Here is a 27174-nt window from a genome sequence, read left to right as displayed (position 1 = left end):
GTTTTAATGTCTTCCATTGAAATTTAGAAGAAACATTAATGCCTCCTTCAGGATTACATGTGATAACTTTCCCTCTCTTATCTACTAATGCAGAACTGTCATCAAGTCAAACTTTATATTTGTCCAATATTCGGTTTTATGAATTACAGCCCCACAGGGCTGCTAGATTGGCTGCAGTCTCTTTTAGTCTTCTTGGCTCAAGTCTGTTGCACTCCCCAGTGAACTTGTTAAGACATTCAAAGGAAATCCATCACCTTGTCTTACGTACATGTAAACCAATCCTCAGACTGTACAGGCAAATAGCGCAGAGTCTGTTTTGCGAAGGAAATACCTCAATCGTTTTTTTAACTGAAAAATATCTAAAACAATTATTGTTCCCATAACGTTCAGACTAAACTCAACCAGGAGAACGTTTAGGTCCAACCTGAGGACAATGAGAGACCCGATTGGCATGTGATAAGAAATACACAGACGTCAGCTCGATGGTCTGCGAGCCTTCAGTGTTGCGGCTCCTGCGAGGTATTTCCTCAGAAACTATAAAGCGAGGCTTCAGGATTTATGTCCACTTAAAATAATATTTGTTGAGCTGTTGGATTTTCTCAAGTCCCCCAAGTGTGTTTTTGGAAGAGGTGCTGAAACGCATTAATGACAGCTACCCTTTAAGTTAAATTAAGCTGCTGTTTTAGCCTCTGAGCGTTGAAATGCAAAGCAAACAAGGTGTGTTTTCAAAGTACAATGTCATAGATGCACCACATTGTTGACGCAAGTGATTAAGTTCCTCTGGTTTTGTTGCTGAACTTGGCCTTTCAGCTCCAGTGCAATCAAAGGACTCTCTGAACTGAATGTTTAAAGGTGGGTTGGAGTCTTAACCCAAGATTTGTGTTTGTTTTTTGCTTCCAGGAATATTAAGATCCGTCCCGCCAGCGTAAAAACCTTTGATGAGGTTATGATGGAGGACGGAACAAGTGAGAACCACGAGGTAAATTATTAGGCATGAAATGAAACCTGAAACACACAAAATATGCACATCATTCAGTACAACTTATCCTTTATTTGATTTCAGCTCCACATTTGACTGTTACATACAGTGACAGCTAAACCTTAATGATATGTTTCCGATTTTTGACTCATAAATCCTCCTCTTACCTACTTTAGCTACATTTGGTTAGTTATAACAGAGCCATGTTTCCTGCAGCAGTTAGATGCTATTGCTTTTATTTGCTAAAGTTAGCTGGAATTTGTTATAAGTTATAATAATTAACATGTAAATGCAATTAAATTGAGTCACATGTTTTAATTTCTACGTACAGCATTGGTTTTAAGTATTCAATCTCTGCTTGTCGATCAATCTTCATTAGGGTCATTCAGACAGCGGGATGGGCCTTTTGTCTGACAACATGAAGACCCTAATGCGCTTTGAGTCGTTGGCAGGCCGACCTCTGAGCATCATGGCTCTGGCGTACGTATGCTGCACCCCTCCTCATGCCCCCGTCAGTGACAGATCAGCACACACAAACACACTGTGAGAGACTCAGAGTACCTGCTTGGAAACCTCCCCGCTGTGCAGGAATGTAGACGCTATAACTGTCTTCGGCCTAAGTTTCTTCAGCCTAAAAAAATAAGTAATTGGCCAGTTTTCCCTTTTGTCTGGAGAACCCATGCGTGAGGAATAGGAGCACAAAGGAAAAGTGGTGGGGAAAAAAGCTTGAAGGTGACAATCTGAAGGACCGACCACAAAAGCAGGCCGACGTTTGGCTGTTTTTAAGAGCGAGTACTAAAATCTCTTTGTTTCCAAAGAGTCCTGAATGAGATACCTCCCAGCCTGATTTAAGTTGTGACTCATGGCTGTCTGCTACAATCCAACACCAGGCAACAAATACAAATAATCTCAAAGGAGTGACGTAGACAAACTGCAAAATCCAGCTGATCGTTTGATGATTTAAAGATGTTGTTCTTCTAAACTGCTGCAAAGACCCGGAGACAATATGTTCTCACTTTAGAGTTTATTCTAGGAAAAACATCTGATATTGCCGAGATTTTCTCATGCAGCTCTCTGCCGGCATCTTAAGGTTTACATGTGAAGCTTGGTGACAGGGCTAATTTACAGGGTCACACCTCTGAGCTCAGTAATTACACTTTAAACCTTTTCCTATTATTCTGCTGCTCCCTGCACAGTAGCGACTATTAATACTCCTTCAAAGTCCTGTGGCTTACACTCAAGGGGTTTAAAAGAGCAACAGTGGTGAAGTAAACTGTTCTAGAGCAAATCTTTCCAATCTCTCTTAAGCTCAAGCAAAAAGCAGGCTAAAGTTGTGAAAGCAACATAAAAGCACTTATAAATTATTAAGAGAGACTGTGTAAAAAAACTGAGACACTCTTAGCAGAGTTAATGACACTCTGAAGCCCTGTAACCTGTAACTGATTTAGAGCTTGCCAGACTTCGACAAACACCCACTCAGAGTCTCCTCTAGATTTCAAAACCTGAAGTCGAGGAGTCATTGCAGGCCTGCTTGTCCCATCAGGGCCTCGGCATGGTAGGAAAAATGAGTCCAGGCATCCAGAGAATGACTTTTATTTTAAGGGGAGGACTTCCTTGCTGGGCAACCACTCAATCACTGCCACCTTTGAACTCAGGAGGGTTTTACATGGCTCTCCCCCGCTGCAGTGCTTTGTATGACGGTCCACCTGACACTCACCCAGGCCTCACCATTCCTCCAGCCTCACTTCCCTCTGCTTATGTTTGGTGCTGATTATGCAGAGAATGTTGCCTCAGCACAATGTGGTATATTATTAAGAGACACCCCAGCTCATATTCAAGCAACTTTGATTTAAACATGCGAACAGCTGGGAAACAGTCTGCTGATGGCTTTAGCACAGCTTAAAGTGACTTTTATTTCCTTTGGTCCAACTGGACCTCCTCCCTGCACTTGGCACTGCCTAAACAACAACTCTGTACTATTGTTTTCTTTACTTTTGATGTCTAATTTAACAGGTAGTTTATTCATCAGCATAAAATTCCAGTACAGGGTTGTCACTTCCCCCCACTGGGCACTGACCCTTTAGCCCTGAGAGAGGAGGTCCGGGAACCCCTAGCAACACCAAGACAATAAGAGGCAATTACTCATATTGTAGTCAAGCAGAAAAGCTCAAGATGATTGATTGCATCATACGTTTGGTAGATGGTAGCTTCACAGGGGGGATTTTTTTTTTTTAAATCTTAATCAAGGAATATCACAAGAGCCTCCTACTGTGAGAGCAATCAAATGAAGTCGTCATGAGGGAAGGCAACCTTGATATTAAGCACAGAGCATTTAAGTGCATAGGCTATTGTGTAGCAATCCCCACGCATGGAAACAAATTACACACCATTTAAACTTGTCTTTAATTAAAAAAAATGTAATCTTCTTGCTACTTCCCACTTTTCCAAATTTGCCTGATGAGGTGTCCCATTATTCACTGATATGACTATGTTTTCTGTAAAAGGTCATAAATGTTTGTCACCATTTTCCAAAGCCTAAACCAACCTTAGTAACAGGAAATGTACGGAAAATCTGATTTCGTAAATAGGTGATTAAAACTCATATCGTGGTTAAAAAGGAGCGGTCCTCGCCAACAGCGAAGAGAAGATGCTGTTAAGAATACATGCAAGCAAGAAAAGCTTTATTCTTATAGCACATTTTAGTACAGTGCACTGCACAAAGTAAAAGCTACCATGGAGATGTAAGGCACAAAACTGTATATATAGATGTACACGAGTAAACAAATACAAACAAGTGAAAAAAACATCCGGTTTTTTGGGGCAAACGTTTCCGGCCACGTTCAATCGTAGAGGTTTAAATTTAATCAGTAACTTTGAGTTGAAAAACATATTTAGAGGTGTAAGTTTATGACGATAAGTATGTGTAACTAACGAGGTATATCTCTGTGTGGCTTCAGGATGAAGGCAGCGAGTAAGAGTAAAGAGTCCATGCTGTGTGACGCAGAGAAGGAGAAGTACCAGCCCATCGTCCCCCCTCTGGACTTCAGTCTGGACGACTCGTCTCTAGACGCCAGCCTCGAGTGTCACAGCCCGCCGCCTGACTATAACTCCGTGGTGCGCTACTCCACCCCTCCTGTGTAACCTCCCGTTTTGTCCCTGGAGAATCTGAGAGTGACAACCTCAAGGCCTTTGGCTTTGCCCTCCTCTGTTTTGACTCTTATCTCCGGATCGTTTCTCTAGCAACACTTGAGTGTGAAATACGAAAGGACGCTCATGAATCAGCTTGACCGTGATTTTTTTTTTTCTTCCAACTTCAAGGAAGGCTGTTAACTGGTGACTTCTCTCCAGTTTGAAGGCAACATTAAAGCTGCTGGTCCGGTCCACGTTCACTGTAATATGGCAAACAGCTAAAAACAGGCTCAGGTATTTCTTTGATGTACTGTGAAACAAACCGCAATGATTTCACTTTGAACAAGCTACAGCGTTTAGAGATGAAAAAGCCTTAAAAGAAAAGAGAGAGGATTCCTTAGACCTTTCAAATTCAGACCAAAAACCTTTAAAAAAATAAATAAATAAATAAAAAACAAAAAGCAGAGAGTGGAGCGCATTAATTATGAACAGTCTCTTTTGAGGTCATGGCTCCTGTGATCTCATCAAATATTCAGCTCAACTAACTCAGGTTGACCAAGAGTGATAGAGAAGAAGGGTACTCTGGATCTCTCTTGGGTTTCAGAAAATCACAGGTTAATGGGGGAAACAGGGTAGAGCTGAGAGTAAGAACAGACAGCTTCAGATTTGACAGTCAGACTATGGATCCATTAAAGTTACCTCCTTTTCCAGCCAGGTATTAAAGAAATGATTTTTCATTTGAAGTTAGTCCAGCTAAAAACAAAAAAAAAGCGTATTTTTCTTCTGTACAGACATAGTTAGAAACATCATAGGAACAGTTTATTCAAGAGACCACTAGTTAAACTAATAGAGTATTTATAGACTGAAGACACTGTCACTTAGTAATCCAGCTCTGTTGTTTATATACATTCATATTTTAAGTTAACCAAAGAATTTTCCAGCTCAGTCTTCCTGATATCACCATGCAATATCCTGGTGTTGAATTCCAGACATTATATGCTGTTTGTGCTACTGTGTTCACTGATAATAACGCTGAGGGAACCTGCTTCTGCATCTTGTTGTAGTAAAGCTTGTGGTGCGGGCTATCAAAACTCTATGTGTGTGAGAGAGAGGTCAGCTCAGTGCGTAACATCACCAATGTTTAAAAGCACATTGAGCTTATTGTTATGTTGTGATACAGCACACACACCCCGTGGAAATGCAGCTAGCTCATGCCCATTAACCACTGCAGAAACAGTGTTTGTCAGCGAGTAAACTAAAGTGAATATTTTGATCCTTTCCTGATGATGTTTTGTTTGTGTAAGAGGAGAGGAAGTTATTATGCACTGATGCTTTATATCAAGTATATGGTTTTGTATTTTAAAGGTGTATTATTAGGAACATATATTGAGAAACACATGTTTAAAATTATTTTTTTCTTTTTTGTTTGTTTTTTGTTTAAGTATGAATTAACACTTCTGTTATTTGTTGCATTATTCCATGCCAGTCTAACATCATCGTTGCCGTTGATTATGGAAATAGCTATCTATGTCAAGCTTAGCCTCTACTTTAACAGTATTAATTATCTCAATATCTGATCAGTTTGGGTAAATGTTGTATTTTATCTAATGTCTTTGGAAAAATCATGACTAATGCTTGCAGCAGCTCAAAGCTTCTTCCAAGCTGCTTCTGTGTCGTAGCGTAACAAGTTATAGTGTTTTAGAAAATTATGTTCCCCAACACTGTTAACTGAGTGTATGAAGTGAATAAATAAAGATCTATATATTTATACATTACTTGAGGCTTGGTTCATATTTGCTTGAAATATGTGGAAAAAGGAATTATGAATCCCTCCTCTGCACATGTCCAAACTGTCTCAGTCTTGCGTCTCTATCTTTGTCTGAGCTGTCACACTTATATACTCATGTCTAATCCTCTACCTCTGCTACTTGCAGCTTCACTATCACACTTCACTATGCCTCCCTTTCATTCACACACATGTATTCTGTTTTGCTTCTACTGACTCTTCTCTCCAGATCATTGCATCACCCTATCATGTGATCTATTGAGATGAAATGACTCATGATGCGAGTGGGTGTTAAGGAGCCTGGGAAGGGATCTCCAAAGTGGATTGTTGGTGGCACAGCTTTTCTTTCCCTTCTGCCTTGGATGGAACATTTTCTGTCTGGTGTTGCAGGGTCCTGATCCCGCTAAGGTCCAGAATAGGACTTAGGATACTGATTATGTTGTCATTTTACTGAAAATAACCTAAAAATTACAAAAACAGTCTGTTTACTTAGCCTGGCAGGCCGAAGGACACAGTCTCAGCTGAACTCTGGACACACATACACACACGGGGCAGATGGCGGGTCGACTGGACCAGCGCAGACATGCTGCAGGACCGGATGCGCTGTCTACACCGGCTCTCTCTTACCCTTTACCCGCCCCTGTTGCTTGTCTTGTGTTTCTACTGTGTATTGACAGTCATGTGCTTTTTGTGCTGGGTGTTTTCTTCTGTTCTCAAACTGTTCTCCCATTAGGAGCTCAGTCTGAGTGGAGTTTTTTTCCTCCTCCTCTCACCTCATGTTATGTATTTTCATTGTCTTTTCCTATCAGCCTACCTCTCTGACATGTCTTTCCAATGTGATGTTTGTGTAAAGTTTGGTCAGAAGGTTCCTTTGTAAGTGTGCATGCACAATTGGTGTGCTGCCTGCTGTAACCCATAATTTCCTTTGGGATTAATAAAGGATTCTGATTCTGATTTCAATGTGAGAAAAGCAGCAAAAAGCCTACCTGTACCCTTGCTACTGATGCTAACAGCAAGGAGTGATTTTGTTGTTTCACACTGTTTATATAAATTTAAGGAGCAAAGTTATTTTAGTAGTTCACAGGAAAACTAAAAACAGAAAGCACAGAACGTGTAGGAGAAATAAGTCTTTACCTTGATGAATGACCCCTTTGATTCAGATTTATCTACTTGCTGCTTGGGCGGTTCCCAGTCTCTGCACTGGGAACACTTGATGTCATTGTTAGTCCTTACCCTGCGTATTTACTCAACAAATGGGAATAATTTCAACGTTAATGAAATCTGAGCTTGCAAACTTTAATGAAATGATTTGTTTATATTGAAATACTCATGCATCCTTCTGCCAGTCTTGTCCTCTTTGGATCGTGAAACACTCACTTCCTTCCAGGGACAAGGTGTCGGCAGCCTGTCTGTGCACCGGCACAATGCCCCTCTGAGCGGAAAAGGAAGGACCTTTTAATCATCCTGGTCACGACTGGAGGACGCCACGCACCGGCCTTCCTATGGGACCCTCTGGTTACCGGTAACTGGGCGTGTCTGACCACATGCCACAGGCCCTTCACTGTCTCCTCGTAGGATTTGCTGTTTACCATAAGGCGAGTGAGTACCCAACGTCACACCCAAACACATATCAACAACCTCCGATGTGGACTATTTCCAGAGATTTCCCAGATACAAACAAACAAGGGAAGGATGTTGAAGGGGAGGGTATTCTTCACTGTCATGTTTTTGGGTTTTTTTTGTATCTGCAAATTCACACAGTGTTTTTCCATACAGGGACAAGGATGAGACACTTTTCCTTTGAAGCCACTGTGCTGGGAGTAGAGCTCCACAGAAAGGCTGTTAAACAACTGACTCATTTACATTAAAAAACAAGGATTACTTAAAATGCTTACATTTCCTAGCAGTGGATACCACAACACCTGCGACAGTTCGTCATATTTCTGCACATTTGGTGTCCAAAACAAACCCGGTCTAACCCTTTGTGCATATTACCACCCTGCAAGACAACAGGTCACACCCTTGCATTTAGGAATGAATAAATGATGAATCAAAGGGGGCTGACAAATGTTGCACTGAAGCAGAAACGAATTCGAGTGAGATGTTTTTCCTCAAAAACCCATAAAGATAGAACATGTTAGAGCATAAATCAGATGGACAATAAAAAATAATGCAAAGTGTTTTGGCTCTAACTAAACTCATTAAGAACCGAGTGAAGTCCTTGTTTGATTGGATTATTCTGAGTTGAAGTTTACGGATTTGAAATCTGCCTGTCAGATGAGGAGAAAATTAAAAGTTAATAGATTAAAAAGGGAGAGCATCAGAAGGATTTCCTGCACCAGGTTTCTCAGTGAAGTCTTAGAAACCTTCTATAACTATATAGATGATTAATTTTCATTACTGTACAGTGTGGACTGTTTACGTTTCCTTCATTTAACAACTGCATTCATACTATCCATGCCCCTTCCTTGACCATTCCCAACAGCCTCTTCCCAAAGCAAACACAGCAGCAAAAACTTTCCATTAATCACTGAAAAACGGCCATTAATGAGCCCAGGGAGCCTCTGAAACTTTGCCAAAAACATCTGTGATACAGCTTCAAATCCTATCATACACGATTACAGGCAGCTGACCAATCAGCAGGTTAAACCCCTTCCCACATGAATGCCATTCCCAGACCCCTGCTCGAGAAGGTGAAAGGTGGCGAGGCCTGTCCACGCCTCTCACCTAAATGCAGAACAATAAGCCGGATACTGTCCCCATTTGACACCCAACTTTAGTCTACCTTTAATGAGCAAAGTGAAAAAAACAAGCCATCGGCTAAATAAAGACTTGAGCTTCAGGTCCTCTGTGGTTCAGAGGGCAAAAGGAAAAAACAAACAAGAGATCAGCATCAGGTCAATATATGGCCATGTGCAGCAGGTATGGGAATGTTGAGATGATGATGGTGCTGCATTGGAGATGAAGGGCGATTACAGCATAGGTGTGGACGTATTTCTCAGAAACTTCTCAAATTGACAAAAACAACAAACAGTGAGGCAAAAATAGAGCCGCTTAGAAGGTTCTGTGTTTCCCCGCTTCCTCTAACCACACATGGGCAAAAAGCAGCCAGAGAGCAGAACTGGATGTTCTGAAAACAAAACAACCTCCCCCCCAAAAAATAAAAAAAAAGTATTCTGTTTATGTGTCTGGGTGAATTGCTGGAATTAGTCTGCGTTGCTCCAAAGAGCCTGTTTTGCCTGGTCATGGACTGTCAGTCATGCTTTTGGAGGCCGATCCATCCTGATAGTGTTTGAATTTGTGTTTGTTCTATCCAGGTATGATTTTACTGCATGACAGTGTGTTTGGTATCATTGTCATGCTTATGACTGTCATGCATTAAGCTGTTGCCCATCAGATGCTTTCCAGATGATATTGAATGGTGGATTAAACTCTGATGGTACTTTTCTATGTTCATAATTCCATCAATTTTGACAAAAATTGATGGAATTATAAATCATGACACAACCTCTACCATGTTTTACAAATGGCTTCCTAAGGACATTCTGTCCATCTGCTGTGTGTGTGCATTGCAGAAGACCACTTTATAAAAAAAATCAAACAAAAATCTGGCTCCTATCGTTGGTCATTCACGATAGTGAATAAATAAGAGATTTTAAATGTTAATACAACATTTAGGTATGTTGTGTTATATAAGTAATCCTGCTTTTTGTAACCTCAAAGACAGACACAGTCTGAAAAAGTCAACAGAAGGTTCCTGTTTTTGTAAAATAAATAAATAAATTACACAGGTTTATTTTACAGAATAAACGTATTGCTCTTACCTTACTTTATACAAGCCAATATGGGCCTGTATGAAATGAAGGTAATGTAAAAAGCTGAACCATCACAATGAGCAGGATACATCCTCAGTGACTTGAAAGATTTTGGCACAGCGATGCAGTGGTTATCGCTGTGGCCTCACAGCAAAAGGTTCTGGGTTCAAAAAGTGTCTGGAGACTTTCTGTGTTGTGTTTGCATGTTCTTGCTGTGCCTGTATGAGTTCCTTCGGGGTACTCTGGCTCCCACAGGCCAAAGATATGCATGTTAGGTTATGGGACCCTCCCCATAACCCTGAATTTGACAAGTGGTTAAAAGGTAGATGGATAGATGGCCTGAAAACACAGAGATATGCAAAACTTGCATGGCTGTACTTTCATACTGATACTAATATAAGAGGATAAGTCTAATTTTTTACCATTTGAGAGTGCAACAGGGTCATAATTTCCCGTCATTAGGACTGGTCTTCAGGGGAACGTTAGTATTTATACAAAATTTCATAACAACCCATTTACTTGTTATCTGGAAATTTCATCCTGGACCGTTACCGAAATCTCAAACTACAAAAGACACAAAGGAACAGTTAAACATGTCAAACGTTTTAAACAAAACAAACTATCCATGTCCTCTGGGTGGAACATTTATGGTAATTTTACCCACATAACCCCAGTGCACATATGTAGTACGTGTATGAAAGGAGACCAGAGTTCAGTAAGAATAATAAGTTCATCAAAACCACCACAGAGCAACAGGGTGGCCAACAGAAGCACTACAAGTCCAGAGAGAAGAGATTAAAACCACAAACATTCAGCTGAGCTTCAAAATAAAAACCATCATGTTCACATTAATTATGCCACTCTGATCGCTGCATTTTTCTCAGGCACCCCCTAGTGGTGAAGGACTCTATACAGCCGAAGGTGCTGAACAATGGGGGCAAGTGCGCTTCACTCCGAGGGTGGAAGGCTCAAAGAACAAGCTGATGCACTGGTGAACTCAGAACAAGACATAAGCTCTGCACGCCTCTTGTTTGCACTGAGTTACACAGAAGCATGAGATGCTCAGAATCCCGGTCCTATCTGATTTAGATCTGTTTTCTGTTTCCAATCAGTGAGCAGAATGACTGACGGGGAACACATGCTGCGAATAAAGCAAACATTGTGCATTTTTTTCCCTCTTTTTTTCTTTTCTCCACTGCCAGGATGCCAGCCTGTCACATTCAAATTTAAACTTTCAAGCTTTCTGATGTTTTCCTAGAAATGTGTTTTTCAACTATTTAACAATTTTTACTTGATTTCCAAATGTTTTTAGTAATGCAGAACACATGAATTACTCAACCCGACACAAATGTATTTTTTTCGTCTTCTTTTCTTGTCCTTTTTGTTTGTTTGTTTGTTAATTTCCTGAAGTTCTTGAAAATGTTTCCACATGACACATATTTCCCAGCAGTCCCAGTGGTGGCAGCAGGTGCAAACACCATCTTTCTCAATAAAAGGTCCTAGTAATATTTCTTCTTTAACATCAAGTGATCACCTAGTGAGTCGAAATCCTAGATAATGTGACAAAGGTTGTTAGCCATACAGTAGCACAGAGGTTTCTTCCTGTAAAAAGGGAGTTTTTCCTTCCCACTGTCGCCAAAGCGCTAAATCATAAGGGATCATATGATCGTAGGGTTTTTCTCTGTATGTATTATTGTAAGATCTACCTTACAATATAAAGCGCCTTGAGGCGACTCTTTGAATTGATTTAGTACAGTTAGATCTACACATAAAAAACAGGTACTATATTTAGCAAATCGCTTAATTTGAAATGTTTTGTAGAGTTCTGTGGGTACTGTGGTATCTTTGGTACTGAATATTGAATAATCCTGCTCTTTTACAGTTCCAGTCTCAAAGATCATTATGGGAAGAGATGAACAACTATTACTTAGGACTAACAGCTTCTACTAAAACAACAAATTGGTAGAGACTTAATGAATATGTTAGCTCAAATACAAAAGCGACAGTTATTTCTTATTCACATAAAAACATTTTAGATGTGAAATATACTGTTTTGTCGTACTGTAATGGATTGTATGACACAAACTAATGTATTTATGTATTATCAGGAATCCAGCAATGCATGTTGTAGCTTCTTCTAATTCTCAGAGTTTAATTTTGCGTGTTCTTGCGTAAGTAAAGGATGGCTAATTGTTACTGTTGCAAAAACAACTTGCAAGAACATTTTCGTCACGTTGCCAACATTCATCCTGTCGTATCCTGAGTACATTTACTGCAGAACATGATTTCATGCTTCCCAGATGTTTTGCGTTATAAATGACTCAGGATTGGTTAATTTGTTTAAAAACAAAAACAAACCGTCTCTCAAAATAGTAACAAGTGGTTGTGTTTTATCCCCTGCGGAGATGCGCCGTGTTAAATTGAAGACATCAATAAATTCCTGGGCTGCTTCACCTCTGACTGCCATTGATCTACTATATTTACATTATGCCGAGCTCAAAGAGAGAGATGTGACTTTTGTTTCTCAGTTTGAAGTCATTGCACATTTTTATTGGTGACTGAGGTCAACCGAAGCAGGAAACTGGCTTCCCTTCTCTCTACTGCCATATGCAAATCGAGCTCTATCAAACCAGTGAGTAAATATTTAATATATGCATTCCTGAAAAAAAGACAAAAGACTCATCAGACAATGAGAACATTCAATTATTGTGGGTTCATTTTTAGCACTTCTGCATTTTTTCCTGTCATTATTCTTTTAATTATCATGAAAACTATCTAAGCCACCTTGTCAATGCTGTATAAAAGCTTTTACTGCCTTTTGCTGTATATTCTATTCTATTTATTTAATGATTATTAGTACAGGAACAAGTGGCAAGCATAAAACAATGCCAATTACAACAGCAATGAGAGTAAACAAGAGCGCCGTGAGGCGTAATACATAACACAAACACAATGAAATTAGTGATAGACATTTACCTGTGAGTTTTTATTGTGCACATGCAAGAGAAGCGTTAAGACTGGAGACGTTGCATAACTCAACTGCACCATCTAGTGTTTTTACTGGATAGTTGCAGGTGTTTATCGTGTTGCACTCAGAGGCAACAAACATTTGAATGCAAACACAGAATCAAAATGAACCTGAGCTGAGATTTTGATCATCAGCACCGTAATTTACAAAGAACTATAAATACAAAAGTCATTTAAGGGCTTTATGATAGGAGTTCTGTGGTGAAGTGGTGTTTCAGTAACGATGCTGAAATATCAGAATGTTTGCCAACTAATGCAAATACTACCAGAAGGATTGAAACATAAAGTTGTGGGTGAGAATAAAGGGCAGAAAATAGGTCACGTTTTGTTCCTGATGTGCTGAGAGTGAACTGTGTTGATGATGTCATCCAGAAATAATGCTCCGAATCTGTAGGGCCAACACCATGTGACAGCAGCCATGATGATAAATGAGCAGATTTCCTGAATCTCAGCACTCTGGTTGCTTAAGATAAGTCAAACTAGAGTTCCCGCAGAGTGGTTCACTTCATAAATGTCACCTAATGACATGTAATTACTTGACAGCAGGACTTTTCTCACAGATTTGCAAGAACCATCAGATGCAGAATGATGTGAACCCAGTCAGATGGACATTTAAAGAGAATAATTAGGAAATAGTACTTTTTTTAAAGGAAGAAAAGTCAGAGTGTTGAAGTTCAGTTGTTGAACCTGAGATAGACAGCAGCTCTGCAGAGATTTGAAATCCTTTCTTCAAGACTTCAGAAATAAAGTCTTTTATATTATTCCACAAGAACAGAAGCCGTTTGTGCCCCACGCTTTCACGGGTAATTGTTGATGCCATTTGTGTATTATTATCAGTTGTACAAATGTATTATCCATGCCTTTGTACATTGCATTAATATTATGCAGACAAGACCTTCAGTCATAGGGAGATATATCCACAGCAAGCTCATCTACCCATCCTCTTTAATAGATTTTAAGCTCCTCCATCAATAAAAGTAGTTTGCAAACTTAGAATCAAGCTGATTTCATATTTAGACATGGAGGCACATGCTGAACTTCATAAGCAATATTGAAAATAAACTAGAAATTATCGCAAAGCTTATATTTATTAATAGCAGATTTCTAAAAATGTGTGGATCAGTTGGTTTTATTGGAAGGATGAGAGGAAGAGAATGGCTGGGTTGATGGTTTTATTGGCGGAGGCTGCCCTCTTGAGGTTGTCAAACTGAAAAGCAATCAAGTTACAGCAACAGCAGTAGTTCTGTGGAAATCAACAAGAGGGCGTCATTTGGTCTGATTATAATCCAGAAAGGCCGAAACTGAAGGACAGACCAGTGATTCCAGAGCAAACAGTGCAGTGATGTAGCAAAGTGGACGCGGGTTTATGCTAGTTTTGTATGAGTGTAATAAAACACGTAGTGAACAAGTAGCAGATAGATTCTTATCTGTATTTTTTTTAATGACGGTTCCTGTCTGCTTCCAGCAGTTTCTTTTTCCTTACAGAAAAATCAAAAGTGGTTGTCACTGTGTACACCTTTATTATTTGAGTGCTTTACCTGAATCCCACTAAGTAATACGCATTAGAAAAGCACATATTGATTTTTAGTCATTTGTAATGTCATGGATCGGGAAAGCCAAGAAGCTTTCTCTTACTTCAAAGTGCCACTACACTGCAGTACGCTACCCCCCTTGCTGCCAAAATGCAGAGTTAAAGGATTTCCTGAAGCAGAGCCAGCTGACTGACAGCCAGGACGCTGCACTGTGTGCAAATCACAGGCGTGACTGGGCCGTGGAGTGTCAAGAAACGACTCGATCACTCAGTAGTATTTTCTCACCATTAACCAGATGAGATTTTCACCCCCAGTTATGTTTCTGCGCTGATTAAATTCCTGAGCGACGAATTTAATCAGGCAACAGAAGGCAAGCAGCAGTTCAGACGTGTGCACACACACGTCTGAACTGCTGCTTGCCTCCATAAACCCGCGTCCACTTTGCTACATTTGTTACTATTTCCTGTCCATTAATCTATGATATGGGATTTTATAGAGATCTGAGTTATACAAATGGGCTTTTTTTTAATCGATTCATTGACACACTAACATTAAGCAAACTTACAGAAAAATGTATGCAGAGCAGTTTGAGGGGACAGCGTTGACTCATGTGTCGCAGGCCGCTGTTTGTCATGGAGGGGGTTGCGGGAGTTTCCTTGTAACCGGAATTAGCTGTGAAGTGCGACCTTGAGGTGTGAACACGGAATACTACTTGCTTAAAGAATTAAAGTCTCATACTTTGCACCTCGTTTGCAAGTGAATATCTTGACAAATAATTCGGGGTTTACGTGTGAAGCGTGGTTGGAAACTGCTGAATCCCTGCAGCTTTGAAATCTAAATTCGATCTAAACGTTGCGTAATTATAAGATGAAACTCTAGAAATGTTGGCATCGTTACTGCATTTTAATGTAGGCAATTGCTCAGTTGCCAATAGAAAATTAATTCTTGCAACAAATGTGAGAAATGTGCGCAATTACGCATAGGCCTTTTGAATTAATTCATTTGTGAACGTGTTGCCTCGGTTTATTGCAGCATGTGCAGCTGATAGGCCCTGGTGCTAATTTATTCACGGTGTGAGGAACTCATGTCCAGGATAGGCCCACTGTCCTGTGATGACGCGCTACAGGACAGGCGCAAGGGGACAGCTCGCTCTCATTTGGATGCAAATCTACAAGAGTTGAGGAGTTGGCTGATGTCAGGCAGGCCTTAGTGTACCTTTGGTCTCTTGTCAACAGAGCCACAGCATGTGAGGCTGGAGACATTCTGGAACTACTTTGCATTTCTCTCTGGGAACCGATTTGGACTATAAACCACAAGGATTGCTTTTTAAACAGCTACAGGGAGACAATGTCGCCTTAAAATAGGCAACATAACCCCTCAGCTGTTTTGATATATTAAAGGTTTTTCACCAAATCATGTATGTTGGATACCTACTGGATAAAGAAAGCGGCATGTATCACCAAGGGCCTGTAAGAAGATCAAGCATCAATCTGCCTCCACAGAATTTTGTTTCAACACCACAGTACCCCGACTTTACTGGATACCATCATGTGCCAAACATGGATACGCACCCACAGTCTACGGGGAGCTGGGGGCCTTCATATAGCGCCCCTCGAGAGGACTGGGGTGCTTATAGTTTGGGACCCCCTAATACTATTCCTACGCCCATGAATAACTCATCTCCTGGACAGGTTCCTTACTGTTCAAACGAGTACGCACATATGCATCCCCCGGGATCTGCGGTATTACAACCGCCACCGGACAACGTTAATGTTGCACAACTTTCTCCTGGCAGGGAAAGGCGTAATTCATACCAATGGATGAGCAAAACTGCGCAATCGTCGTCTACAGGTGAGACCATTGCGCCAAAATGCTGTTCTGTGTATTTAAGGAATAGAGAAGCTGGTTGTGCAGCAGAAATTCGTTTTTTGCGCGGCTTAGTTTCTGCGTCCATTTACGCACAGGTCATGTCATTTAAAATAATGTGTAAAATCAAACAAGTTCCATCGAAACACACCAAACTCCACACTGATGGAAAGGGCACAACCGGAAAATTGAAAAAGGCACTGAAAAGAAGTTGAACGAGCAGAAGGAAACTCCGGTCCTGTGACAGTGCATTTTGCAGGTTGCTTAAATTTAAACTGTTATGAATATAAAACCTCGTTAAATCTTAAATAGGCTACTTATAAGGTCATAATTTATTTGGCTTCTGTGGAAACTCTGTTAATTACCAATGGCATCAAATGTATCCACAAACCGTTTCCATGTCTTAACTTTGATATACATGATGTTAGGATGGGCCTGACATTCTAATCCCAGACCTGAGCCCAGCAGCTCTGGCTGCTCTATTCCCATGGAAGAAATTTTAAAAGGTGCAAGGAATCGGCGCCAGGCCCAGTTGTGATGTAAATGTCATTACTGCAGGAGATGCAAGGTCGGCCTCTCTGTTACAGTGTTTGGTGTTATCCGTCATATCCAGGCAGTGTCCCTTTTTCTTTCAGCACCTCTTCGCTTTGATATGCGCCAACCTCCCTTCCTTTCCCAAGAGTTATATTGCCGGAAAGAGTGACGTTTTTCACAGCTAATATCTCAAACGCAGAGTACTTACACGTTCACAAAAGAATGTGGATTTTATGCATTTCAGATTGAATGTATTTGGTTTACAGTAGAGCTATTTTATCCATGCCATATAGGAGTGTTTTTTTTTAATAATATCCAGACATCAGTTTAAATCTTTTAGCCGAATTCATGGTGAGTTTACTGGTTTCCTTTAGTTGTTGTTTTTTTTCACTCCTCCATAAGACCGATGACACACACATTTGTAGCTGGGAAAGTGCAAAGCCATTTCAAATAGCAATAGCCCACATTCGGACAGTAATTTGGATATTTACGCAGAATGAACTGAGTTGAACCCACGGGTTCTTCAGATGTCTTTCCCGTGTCTCGTGGAGGAACTGACTCGTCGTTCTTTGAAATTCAGCGCACTACAGCTGTCATCAAAGAAAGATCAAAAAGCTGTAACTGCGTATCTGTTGAAAAGACAGAGGCATGTGTATTGAAGACGCAGCTTATAAAGATGCTATGCGTCGATAGACCGGTCCTGGCATGCAGCCTGCTCCGGGGGGGAAACCTTCCAGTTCAACCACTTGGCTACAAGCAGATGATCCTAAAAACGGGCAGACGACCTCTTCATGACTATGTGTTTTTTGTTTTTTCACCTTCACAGGTAAGACAAGGACGAAGGAGAAGTACAGGGTAGTGTACACAGACCATCAGAGATTGGAGCTGGAGAAGGAGTTTCATTTCAACAGATACATCACCATCAGAAGGAAATCTGAGCTGGCTGTCAACCTCGGTCTGTCGGAAAGACAGGTTGGTCTCTATTAATTGCTGTTTTATTTTCTGTCCTTTTATTGATTAAAGAAACGACAATTAATATCATATAAATATACCTATATAGTAATTTCTATATGAAAGAATTATCACATGGCATAAAATATATAAATACGTAAAATAAGCTGTATGTTTACATGTGCTTCTAACCACAAAAGTAGGTCAGTATTGTCAGGCAATAAATTGTGCCTGTATTTATATTACAGCCGCATAAATTCATTATTGGACAGGGAGGGTCTGCAAATAATTTATGATTGGAAACATAAATTATCTGTAGTTATTTCGGTGATTTAATTACGCTTTGTATTATACATTTTCACATTATTTCTGTTTGAAATTATTCTATTAAATGTTTAATTTAGTAAACATTCAACATTTTAATGTAATTTTGTTAATTTTGTATGACAATAAATAATTCAGAGAATAAAAAATGTCAGAGTAATGCCTTACTAAAAAGATAAATAAATAAAAAATACGAGAAATGCAACAACAAATTATTTGTTATTTATTTCCTTTCAAGGCCTATTTTTACAGACCTGGATTTTATTTTATTTTATTTTTCATTATGCCAGTGGACAAAATAGAGAAAAAATAGGGAGCGCCCAAACTCGGGGAAAAAGTTTCTAATTGGGTGTTTTTATTTAATTTAATTTTATAAAATAGAGAATAAAATGAAAAAGCAATGGCGCGTATTGGGTTATATATACTTGCTTTTCAGGCCTATTTTGTGGACCTGTTGATGTACACGTTATTTGCTTTGTATATTAATTATCAAATTATATGAACAGGAAAATATTCATCAAATTAATTTTTCTTTCTTTCTTTTTGCGTCTCCTCAGGTGAAAATATGGTTTCAGAACCGCAGAGCTAAAGAGAGAAAGTTGATCAAGAAAAAGATGGGTCAGTCCGACGGCAGCAGCGGGTCTGTGCACAGTGACCCGGGTTCAGTCAGCCCTCTGCCGGTTCCGGGGTCTCTCAGTCCCACGGACATCCACGGCTCTATGTACCCTCCTCAGGGAATGAACACCTTGCCCTCTATCAGGAATATACAGCAAGTGACTGTGACTCAGTAGAACAGCTCGCCCTGAGGACGATCTCACATAAGTGGGCACTCACAGGACACTTGACAGGAAGCCAGAGGATCTGAACCCAAGTCCTGAAGCACAAAGCTGCGGATAAACAGCTGCTTTAAAGCAAGGAAACGCTGGAGGCTCTTCAAATATTAGTTTTTATAGAATAGTTTTAACGAAATGGGGGGGAGAAAATCGAAGTATTTTTAAACTGTTTTAAAACGTTTGTGAGTTAATAAGATATAAATAGCCTATCTTTTTTTGTATTTGGTATGACGTGCATGTGTTTGTGGATAACGTGAGAAATCAGGGACATGCCATTGAAGTATTACACTGGACCTCGTGAAGCTAAATCTAACTGGACAAATCGTTTACGCTTTCAAGCACAGTTTTGTGAATCAATCAAACAGATGGTACGGGTAGAGAGGTCGTCTAATGGCAACTTTGAAAATGTAAATAAAAGGTGTTTTGCAGTAGATCTGTCAATTTCTTTATTTCTGAATTGTTGTGCATCTGGGATTCACAGAATAAAAACCTAACCAGGCCTGTTCACTGGTATATCAACCAGGGAAGCATCATCTCAGCATGGCCTTTTATTTAAAATTTAACTGCAAGAAGTTCTAAAAAGCCAGGGACATCATCCGTGAGGCTTTTTTCCCCTTTGATGCATAATTTTGTGTCATTTCAATGCATCTACTTTTAATTTGGAATTTTAAAAGATTTGACAAGTGTAAACATGAAAAGAGTCGGTAGCCTTGCAATAAACAAAGAGTTTGAGTGGCCTACATGCAAAGCTTGGCCTTTCAGTATGTGGCTAAAAGAATACATGTAAATGTATACAAAAGCATCAGATACAAAAGAGTTAAATGGGATTTTTAATTTCCTGATCCATTTGGACCGGTTCACATTGTAGATTTAAGCCTATGTTAGGGTGCAGTTTCATTTGTCTGGAAAAGGTCAGCAAAGCAGGTTATTGTCATTTAAAGTGAGTAGTTCAAGCCTCTGTAGCTGACATGTGGCTTATTACGGGGTGTTCCTGACTTTGACCCTCTGCATATGTCTGAAATGAGGAAGTTCATTGATTATCCCCGAATATGAAATTTTTATTCTGACATATTCTCCCATTGGAAAAATACATCTCGAGACGGGCCAAGGCACAGAATACATACAAGAACAAGAGCAAGTGGGGGGGAAGGAAAAAAAAAAAAGAACTGGGGAATATTGGGGATATGTGAATTATCTATACTTCATTAATGATCAAATTGGGGATGGGACAAAAATTAACAGCTAATAATAAGAGTAATAACAATAATCCCCATCCTCCTATGTATACACTCATACACACACCTGCACATACACAAATATTACCGTGGATTATTAAATACATGTATTTTTCCGGTCTAATACCAGGCCTGGTCCTTCAGGACTCAGCTGGGCGATGGTTTCTTCTCCTCTATGCACACTGTGTGGCTCTCTCGCGCGCGTGGCCTCGTGCGTCCGTGCGCGGCCCCGCCGTAGACGTCATGAGCGTCTTACTACCCAACATGGCGGACTTTGATACCATTTATGAGTTAGAAGACGAAGAGGATGAGCACGTAGTGAGCGAGGAGCACTTGCCCAGATACTGTCCGGAGCCCGTGGTTATGCGAGGGGCCGGGCACATCACGGTGTAAGTGGAGCCACGTTTGTGCTTTCTTTCTGTTTCCGGTATCGCCTGTTTAGCTGAGGCTAGCCTGCGAGCTAACGGAAATCAAAACAGTTAGCCATATGTTTGGTCGAGGGTATAGCTGTTTCCCCGTAAACCCACGTTAACGACTTTATGTCAGCATGGCAACCTAAAACTTGGCAGGCGCAGCCGTTGTTAACGTTGGTCAAGTTTACGTGAGATGCTCTTTTAGCTACAAGTCCTCATCCTTGTGTTTTGACTCGCATTACATTACCTGTCGTGGGCTAATTCGCAATGGTTACTGTAGTTTTCATAATTGTTTGTCCCTTAACTGCCTATATATGATGGAGACCTTTGCACTTTATCATGTTGATTAATGGGGGATAGAGCCCGAGGCACGTCCAACCTTCAGAGGGACTTAATAAGATGATGTTTGTCACTGTCATCGCTATCAGATCCACCCTTCATCTTCATCCTTCACCTTATGAGCTGATGCCGAGGCCAAGCTGGAAGCTTTCTTCAACTTGACACGTGGATGCTATTAAGAATAACTACGACAGAAAAAAGCCCAAATTTGAAAACATAATCAGCTGTTTGGAAGGGTGCTGTTGCTGCTAGAGGATTGCTGCACCCTGCTGATTTTATTCTGCAGAACTTTTTCAGACTCAAGTAGTCATCCTCGGGTACTGATAAGGCTGTTATCAGATTTTTAGGGATAAGTTCTGATTGCATGCCAAATATCAAGTAAATACAAGGACTTGCTGACAGTTATTTAATCAATGGACTAGCAATCATGCAGAATCCCATGGATGTGGCTCTTTCATCCTTCTTTACATCAAGAAATAAAGTAACCTCCAAGTGAAGCTGCACTGATTCTCAATTATTAATGTTTAAAATAGCAGTTTGGCTGATTTAAGTGGTGACAATCTGATTCAGATATTCCATCTTTTTGAGCCAGGGAGAGAATTAATGAAATCCTTGTCTTAACAAGGGTTACTTTATCCACTGAAGAACTGAAACAGCAGATCAATATAAAAATACCCACCATTGATGAATGCCATCTTATTACCCAGTTCTGCAATGTTAGTCAACATGTGTACATGGTGACATATAAGTGCATTTTATCTACTGTTTTAAAAACAGTAGATAAAATTTATGCTTTTGCTTAAGCCTGTCAAGAGACACTGAGACAAAAGTCAAGACTGTCTTTAACTCATGTGAGTGCAGCATGATCTCTCTACAGTGGGCCTATACACCATACAGAAATAGGAAACAGTCTTTGCTGACATTATCTTTAGTTTAATATTGTCCTTTTTTCTGTCATAAAGTTATAATTAAAATAGGTAAATGTTGTTAAATAAGGAGCAGCTAATATATTTTAGCTTTAGATAAATTTTTGTTGTTATTGAGTGTTTGTTTTTGACATATCTGCTCTGTTTTGTTTTGTTTTTTTCAGGTTTGGACTGAGCAACAGATTTGACACAGAATTTCCCTCTGTTCTCACGGGAAAGGTACAGTTGCTTTTTAAGTTTTTCTTGCACTTCAGTCTTGCAGACTGCTTTCTGTTCAAATCCAAGTGGGAAGAATTGAGCAATTAAAGCTGCAGTGATTCCTTTGTTCTTTTGGGCTTTTTACAGCCCTAACTTCCCCAGTCCTCCCCATTCAGCCTTCCGTGAGGGGTTTTGATCTGATGGAAATTCATTATAAGTAGCGTACCACACTGCATAGAAAAGGAGCTGCTGTCCAACTCTGTAAATGAGTAAGCTGGCTATGGTGCTCAGTTGGCGCCCAGTGTTTCGGAGGGTCCAGCACCAGGTGATAAAATAATGAAATGAAGACTCTGCCGTAGACAAGAAAGGAAAGCTTCCTGGGTCGGACGCAGAAACACAAAAAGGCTGCAGGGGTAAGAGCAGGCCGAGGGAAGTGTGGGGCAATAAAAAGTACCTTCGGTATTGTGACCCAGGGTGACATGTGATGGATGAGGTCACAATTATGATGATTGAAGGGTGCAGATCAGGCCCTGCTGGGCTTTATTCTATGGTCTTTGGCTGTTTGCAAAGAGACCTTTGCATCCTGTCATAAAAGATTACGACCCCTGTTTTATGGCGTACAGGCTCAGAGAGGAATGAGCATCCATTCAAGTTGTTTGGCCGGCACTGCCACAGGCACTGAGCTTATCTCTCCTTTGAGTCCCTCCTTGCCTTGAACAGTCCAAAGCCTGGTTAGCAAGTTGGGGGAATGTATTTAGATCTCATCTCTGGACAGCATCTGCAAATATCTACCTGTTTGGTTTTCTAAAGCTCTTTGATCCTTGTACACAGGTTTCTTTTGTGCATTGAGAAATCTTTTCAAGTCAACATGACCAAGAAACAATTGAATTATCAAACTTCCTCGTTTTCTGAGAAGTTCCCATGTTCATTTCACTACGTGTCCTGTCCCTTTTTCTTTAGGTAGCACCAGAGGAATTCAAAACCAGCATCAGCAGGGTGAATGCTTGTTTGAAGAAGAACTTACCTGTGAATGTGAAGTGGCTTCTTTGTGGCTGCCTGTGTTGTTGCTGTACAGTAGGCTGCAGCCTATGGCCCGTTATCTGCCTCAACAAGAGAGTAAGTCTCAAATCTCCTGTGACACGAGTTGGACAGTTTAACTCTCCCTTACATCAGTGCTGATTACTCAGGGGCTGTTATAGCAATTGGTCTAAGTGTAGACGGTAATAACAACTTGCGTTCAATTGGTGGCTCTGTGTAGAAATGATGCATTGCATGGCGTTGCTTCTCTCTTGCTCAGCTCAAGGGTGGTATTACCACTCGAGAGTTGCTGACAACAGAGTGAAAATTACTAGCTGGTAAATTGGGAGTTCAGTCCATAAATCCTAACACCGTGGCTGTTAACTGTTACCTGTTCACGTGTTAAACTGAGTAATGTGTATTTTTGTTTGAATTAACGGGCATGCCCTTTTTTTCCCCTCTGTGGTCTGTTCCCGAAGACGAGGCGGTCTATTCAGAAGCTGTTAGAGTGGGAAAATAACCGACTATACCATAAGGTAAGGAAGATGGCTACATTGCACCTGAGTAAAAGTGCTTAATTGGTCTGTGTCAGTGTGTGTAAGATGAGTATCATCGTGATGGATAAACATCATTAATCTGTTGTGTAAGTTTTAACCCGCCAGTCAGATCTGGTGCAATCTGGTACGCAGTGCCTGAAAGGACCGTGAGGTCAGCAGTAAAAGTCCATGTTAATTTTGTTTTGTCTCGCAGCAACAAATTACAGCTAGTAGCCGTGCAAAGGTATAAAGGAAGCTCTTCAGGGTGTCTGGCCACAGTTTGACCCCAGCGAGACCAGACAGTCCTTCTCTCGAATTCCCCTGACACTGAAGAGAAGATTTCCTTTGTTTGTGCATTTGTGTGTGTGTCTTTGTGTCTGTTTGAGAGTGAGGGAGATGTCCATTCATTGTATCTGTGTCTTTTTTTTTTTTCTTTCATCAGCTGGGGCTGCACTGGAAGCTCAGTAAAAGAAAATGTGAAAGCAGTAATATGATGGAATATGTAAGTAGGCATGGATTTCTCAACTATACCCTTTACTGATCAATCTGCAGATCATTTTTAGCTGCTCAACTGTTTTTCGGTAAAATGGATTAATAAAAAAAAACAGTCCAGGAAACAAGGATGAGCAGTTTCTATGACAAAGGACCAAAAAGGGAAGTGAAATGTTATATAAATATATAAGTGTTATTCGCAGATTATTTAATAATGACTCATTTTCTAGTGCTTTGCTAGAATGAACTGATATTTAATTGTGAATTTGTAGAAACTTTCAAAGTAAAAAAGAAAGTTTGTACTTAATAAATGAGGAATTAGTTGGTTTTTAGTACCACCTTTCCAGCTCCAACTAAATGTAAATATAAAAGTCAAGAAAAATATATGACGTATAAAGTCTGTCTGTTTATGTAGTAACTTGACGTAATTAAATGCAGCCAAATACATTCATTGTGTTATAAATCCTCCCTTCATGAAGGTTGTGATGTGTAGTTACCGTTGAAACAGTTTTAGAGAGGTGGTGTGTGTTGTTTGTGGTGCTGCTGGTCGTCATTGCTTTGACAGGTTTTTCTTCCTATGTAACCAACCCCCGCTGATTTAAATGATTTGCTAGGCCGCGTGTATGTGAGTGATCCCGCAGCTGATTTTCAGAGAAATCCAGAGAAACTCAAATCTCTTACTTAAACTTCAACTTTTGATTACTTTGTCTTTGTCTGTGTAATAAAGAGATTAGTTAAGTAACTAGTAATGTTTGTGCTCTGGTGAAAACAGTTGGATTTTAACCTTGCGAAATTGTGTTTTTTCCTCTCTTCAGGTGATTCTTATAGAATTCCTACCCAAATATCCTATATTCCGACCAGACTGACGAGGCCGTTGCCAGACTGGATGAGTGGCCCTTGAATCTTATCCTTAGTGCCTTGTATATACAGTATGTTGGAAAAAAGGGTCTGCGCCGCTGTGTCTCGTGACGACCCTGTAAATCTCCCAGTACCTTGTACATTAAAATTTGCAACACTGTCACTTTGCTTTAGAGCAGATTTTGCACATTTCCCGACAGAACTACACATGTTCCCTTTGTTGCACTCTGATGTGTTTTTGTTACATGTGAGAAAAAAACAAAACAAGTGATTCTCTCAAAAAGTGCATTTACCCCAAAGAACCATCAGCCTGTATCCCATCTATTAAATCACTAATCCCTCGCAAAGAATGTGATGCCTCCACCTTCCGTAACTATCCTTGCCTTATGTATGATTTAAAAAAAATAGAAACTACATGTAACAGGAGGAGGAAGGCTTTGGGTAATTCAACAAGTCTGTAGGCTCAGATGCTGTTTGTTGGGTTTCCCCTCTTTTAATCCAGTTCTTTGCAGGTAGATGGGATGGTTGAGATTGCCTAACGTACAGTGTACGTCATCACCCCGTGTTTTGTCCTTACAAGAACCCTCTGTACATGGGAACTAGCTAGTAAGAACTTGACCTGTAAATACCATGTTAGAATAAGCTGTACAGTGGTATACCATTGTTTACATAAAGTTACTTAGCTCTTTAGTTTTTTTGCCAATATATTGCTGTACAATAGTTTTGATTATGAAAGATGTCTACGTACCTTTCTAGTTTATATGGACCTGTTTATCTTGTAAGCCATATAGTGACTATGTACCTGATGCCAGAGTTGGGACTGATTGTTGCACATGAAGTTCAGGATTTCAGACTGGAGTGGATCCTGAGTTTTCTTCCGGTGACAACAGCAGTGCATGTTACCATGCGGTTTTTGCCAATTAAGATGACATTCAGTGATTGGTCATCCGTTAAAGATGGAGATGATTGGAAGATTTGAATTTGAACTCTGCACTTCCACTCATTTCTCTCCCACCCCCACTAACTTTGTATTAATTTTGTAGTTTTGTACTTTTCCCTGTGCTGTGTTTGGTCCTCCTGAAGTGTTAGGAAGCATATGCTTCTACAGATCCTGATGTGTTGAGCTGATGGTTTCTTTGTTTCACTCATCCTTTCAAGTGTTGGTTTTGTTTTTCAGAATCTTAGTCAAAAGATTGCTGCATTGCATTGTATTAGAGTGCCTCTGGTATAGTTGAAAACCACAGAGAAGTGCAGGTTGAAATCTGTTCTCCTGTACAAAGGAGAGTTTACTGCTCCCAGTATTGTCCCTGTTACATTTTGTTTTGTAAGTGTTTATCATGGTGACCTAATCCCAATGGAGAGAAAATAAATTGTCAATTTTGAATTTAATTTGTTGCCACTTCCTTCTTTTTTCCCCCCTTATGAAACCTGTGGTGTGTCATGTTGGTAGAAGCAGGTTGTGACTGACCTTGGCTGATGCACTTTGACCACAGCCTGCTGCCCCGCGATGAAAAATGTGGCTGTTTGTCATGTTTAACAAGGTGGTGAATCGTTAACTTTAACAAGACAGCCTGCAATTACTCAACATATATACAACTCAGGAATGCTGTTACCATAACGTACTGCTGCTTCCTAATGACACGGACCAGCAGGCAGCAAGCCGAACATACAGTTTCTACTGTACCTGACCACAACAAGTACGGTAGTGGTGGGCTTCACTTTGGGGTGGAGGGTTTTATGGTCCTCTGTGCTTTTTGTTTTCACATTCACAGCCTCTCCTGGTTTAGCTCGAGGAAGTGTTCAGTAACCTTTTACTGCTGCAGTAGTGTGAAGTAGAAATATCAATTGTATTGCAACATATGGCATCCTAAAAAGCTTTTTTAAATTATGAGAAACTTGGGGACATGCTACAGTCTGACAGTAGATTCCCTGTGTGGTAAATATACTGATACATTTAGGTTTTGGGGGATTAAAACATCAGGCTTTTAATGACAATGTATATATATTTAAAACTTATTTAACCTTCACAATATAGACAGAAATAAAACTAGCACCGTAATTGTCGGGCTATAAGCCGCTACTTTTTGCACAAGCTTTGAACCCTGCGGCTTTTAGTCAGGTGCGGCTTTTCTATGGATTGTCTATGATTTTTGTCATATCGTAAGACGATTTGTTTTGTTTGTTCCGCTGTTTTACGGCACTACGTTGCCTGGCGGAAGGGCATGTGATCAGACACACAGTATCGGGGTTCAAGAGTGGTATGTTGGTCACATGTCCATCCGCCAGGCAACATAGTGCCGTACAAGTAGCGCGAAAAACAAACTTCAAAGTAGCGCCACGCGTTCAGCGGGAGGCGTGGATGACGAGCGGCAATAAACTTGCGA

At 40.3% G+C, this 27174-nt stretch overlaps 3 protein-coding genes across 4 annotated transcripts in view; all 3 read left to right on the top strand.

The window, feature by feature from the left end:
• The window catches only part of kdrl (kinase insert domain receptor like), a 47443-nt gene extending 41560 nt beyond the window's left edge, over positions 1 to 5883 (top strand). For both annotated transcript variants that reach the window (XM_040015758.1, XM_040015757.1), the window contains exons 28-30: positions 901 to 979; positions 1359 to 1459; positions 3937 to 5883. In XM_040015758.1, the coding sequence (XP_039871692.1) occupies positions 901 to 979; positions 1359 to 1459; positions 3937 to 4120 (364 nt within the window). In that variant the 3' untranslated portion in view covers positions 4121 to 5883. The remainder of the gene's footprint in view (positions 1 to 900; positions 980 to 1358; positions 1460 to 3936) is intronic.
• A 9733-nt stretch (positions 5884 to 15616) lies between these two features.
• cdx4 (caudal type homeobox 4) lies at positions 15617 to 18802 on the top strand. Its single transcript, XM_040015144.1, has 3 exons — positions 15617 to 16119; positions 17495 to 17640; positions 18501 to 18802. The coding sequence occupies exons 1-3, from the start codon at positions 15684 to 15686 to the stop codon at positions 18732 to 18734; spliced, it is 816 nt and encodes a 271-aa protein (XP_039871078.1). The 5' UTR covers positions 15617 to 15683; the 3' UTR covers positions 18735 to 18802.
• Positions 18803 to 20229: 1427 nt separating this feature from the next.
• Positions 20230 to 26179, top strand: chic1 (cysteine-rich hydrophobic domain 1). Its single transcript, XM_040016230.1, has 6 exons — positions 20230 to 20400; positions 21854 to 21908; positions 22848 to 23003; positions 23384 to 23440; positions 23883 to 23942; positions 24748 to 26179. The coding sequence occupies exons 1-6, from the start codon at positions 20255 to 20257 to the stop codon at positions 24796 to 24798; spliced, it is 525 nt and encodes a 174-aa protein (XP_039872164.1). The 5' UTR covers positions 20230 to 20254; the 3' UTR covers positions 24799 to 26179.
• The last annotated feature ends 995 nt before the right edge of the window (positions 26180 to 27174 follow it).

The sequence above is a fragment of the Simochromis diagramma genome, unplaced genomic scaffold (assembly GCF_900408965.1).
Source record: "Simochromis diagramma unplaced genomic scaffold, fSimDia1.1 OVJJ01000685.1, whole genome shotgun sequence".
Lineage (NCBI taxonomy): Eukaryota > Metazoa > Chordata > Actinopteri > Cichliformes > Cichlidae > Simochromis > Simochromis diagramma.
This window is presented reverse-complemented; position numbering and strand designations above follow the sequence as displayed.

Coding starts and splice junctions, on each gene's coding strand:
- cdx4 (XM_040015144.1), top strand. CDS start 15,684: ATGTATGTTGGATACCTACTGGATAAAGAAAGCGGCATGTATCACCAA. Junction 16,120..17,494: donor TGCGCAATCGTCGTCTACAG/GTGAGACCATTG, acceptor TCACCTTCACAG/GTAAGACAAGGACGAAGGAG. Junction 17,641..18,500: donor TCGGTCTGTCGGAAAGACAG/GTTGGTCTCTAT, acceptor GCGTCTCCTCAG/GTGAAAATATGGTTTCAGAA.
- chic1 (XM_040016230.1), top strand. CDS start 20,255: ATGAGCGTCTTACTACCCAACATGGCGGACTTTGATACCATTTATGAG. Junction 23,441..23,882: donor ATAACCGACTATACCATAAG/GTAAGGAAGATG, acceptor TTCTTTCATCAG/CTGGGGCTGCACTGGAAGCT. Junction 23,943..24,747: donor GCAGTAATATGATGGAATAT/GTAAGTAGGCAT, acceptor TCCTCTCTTCAG/GTGATTCTTATAGAATTCCT.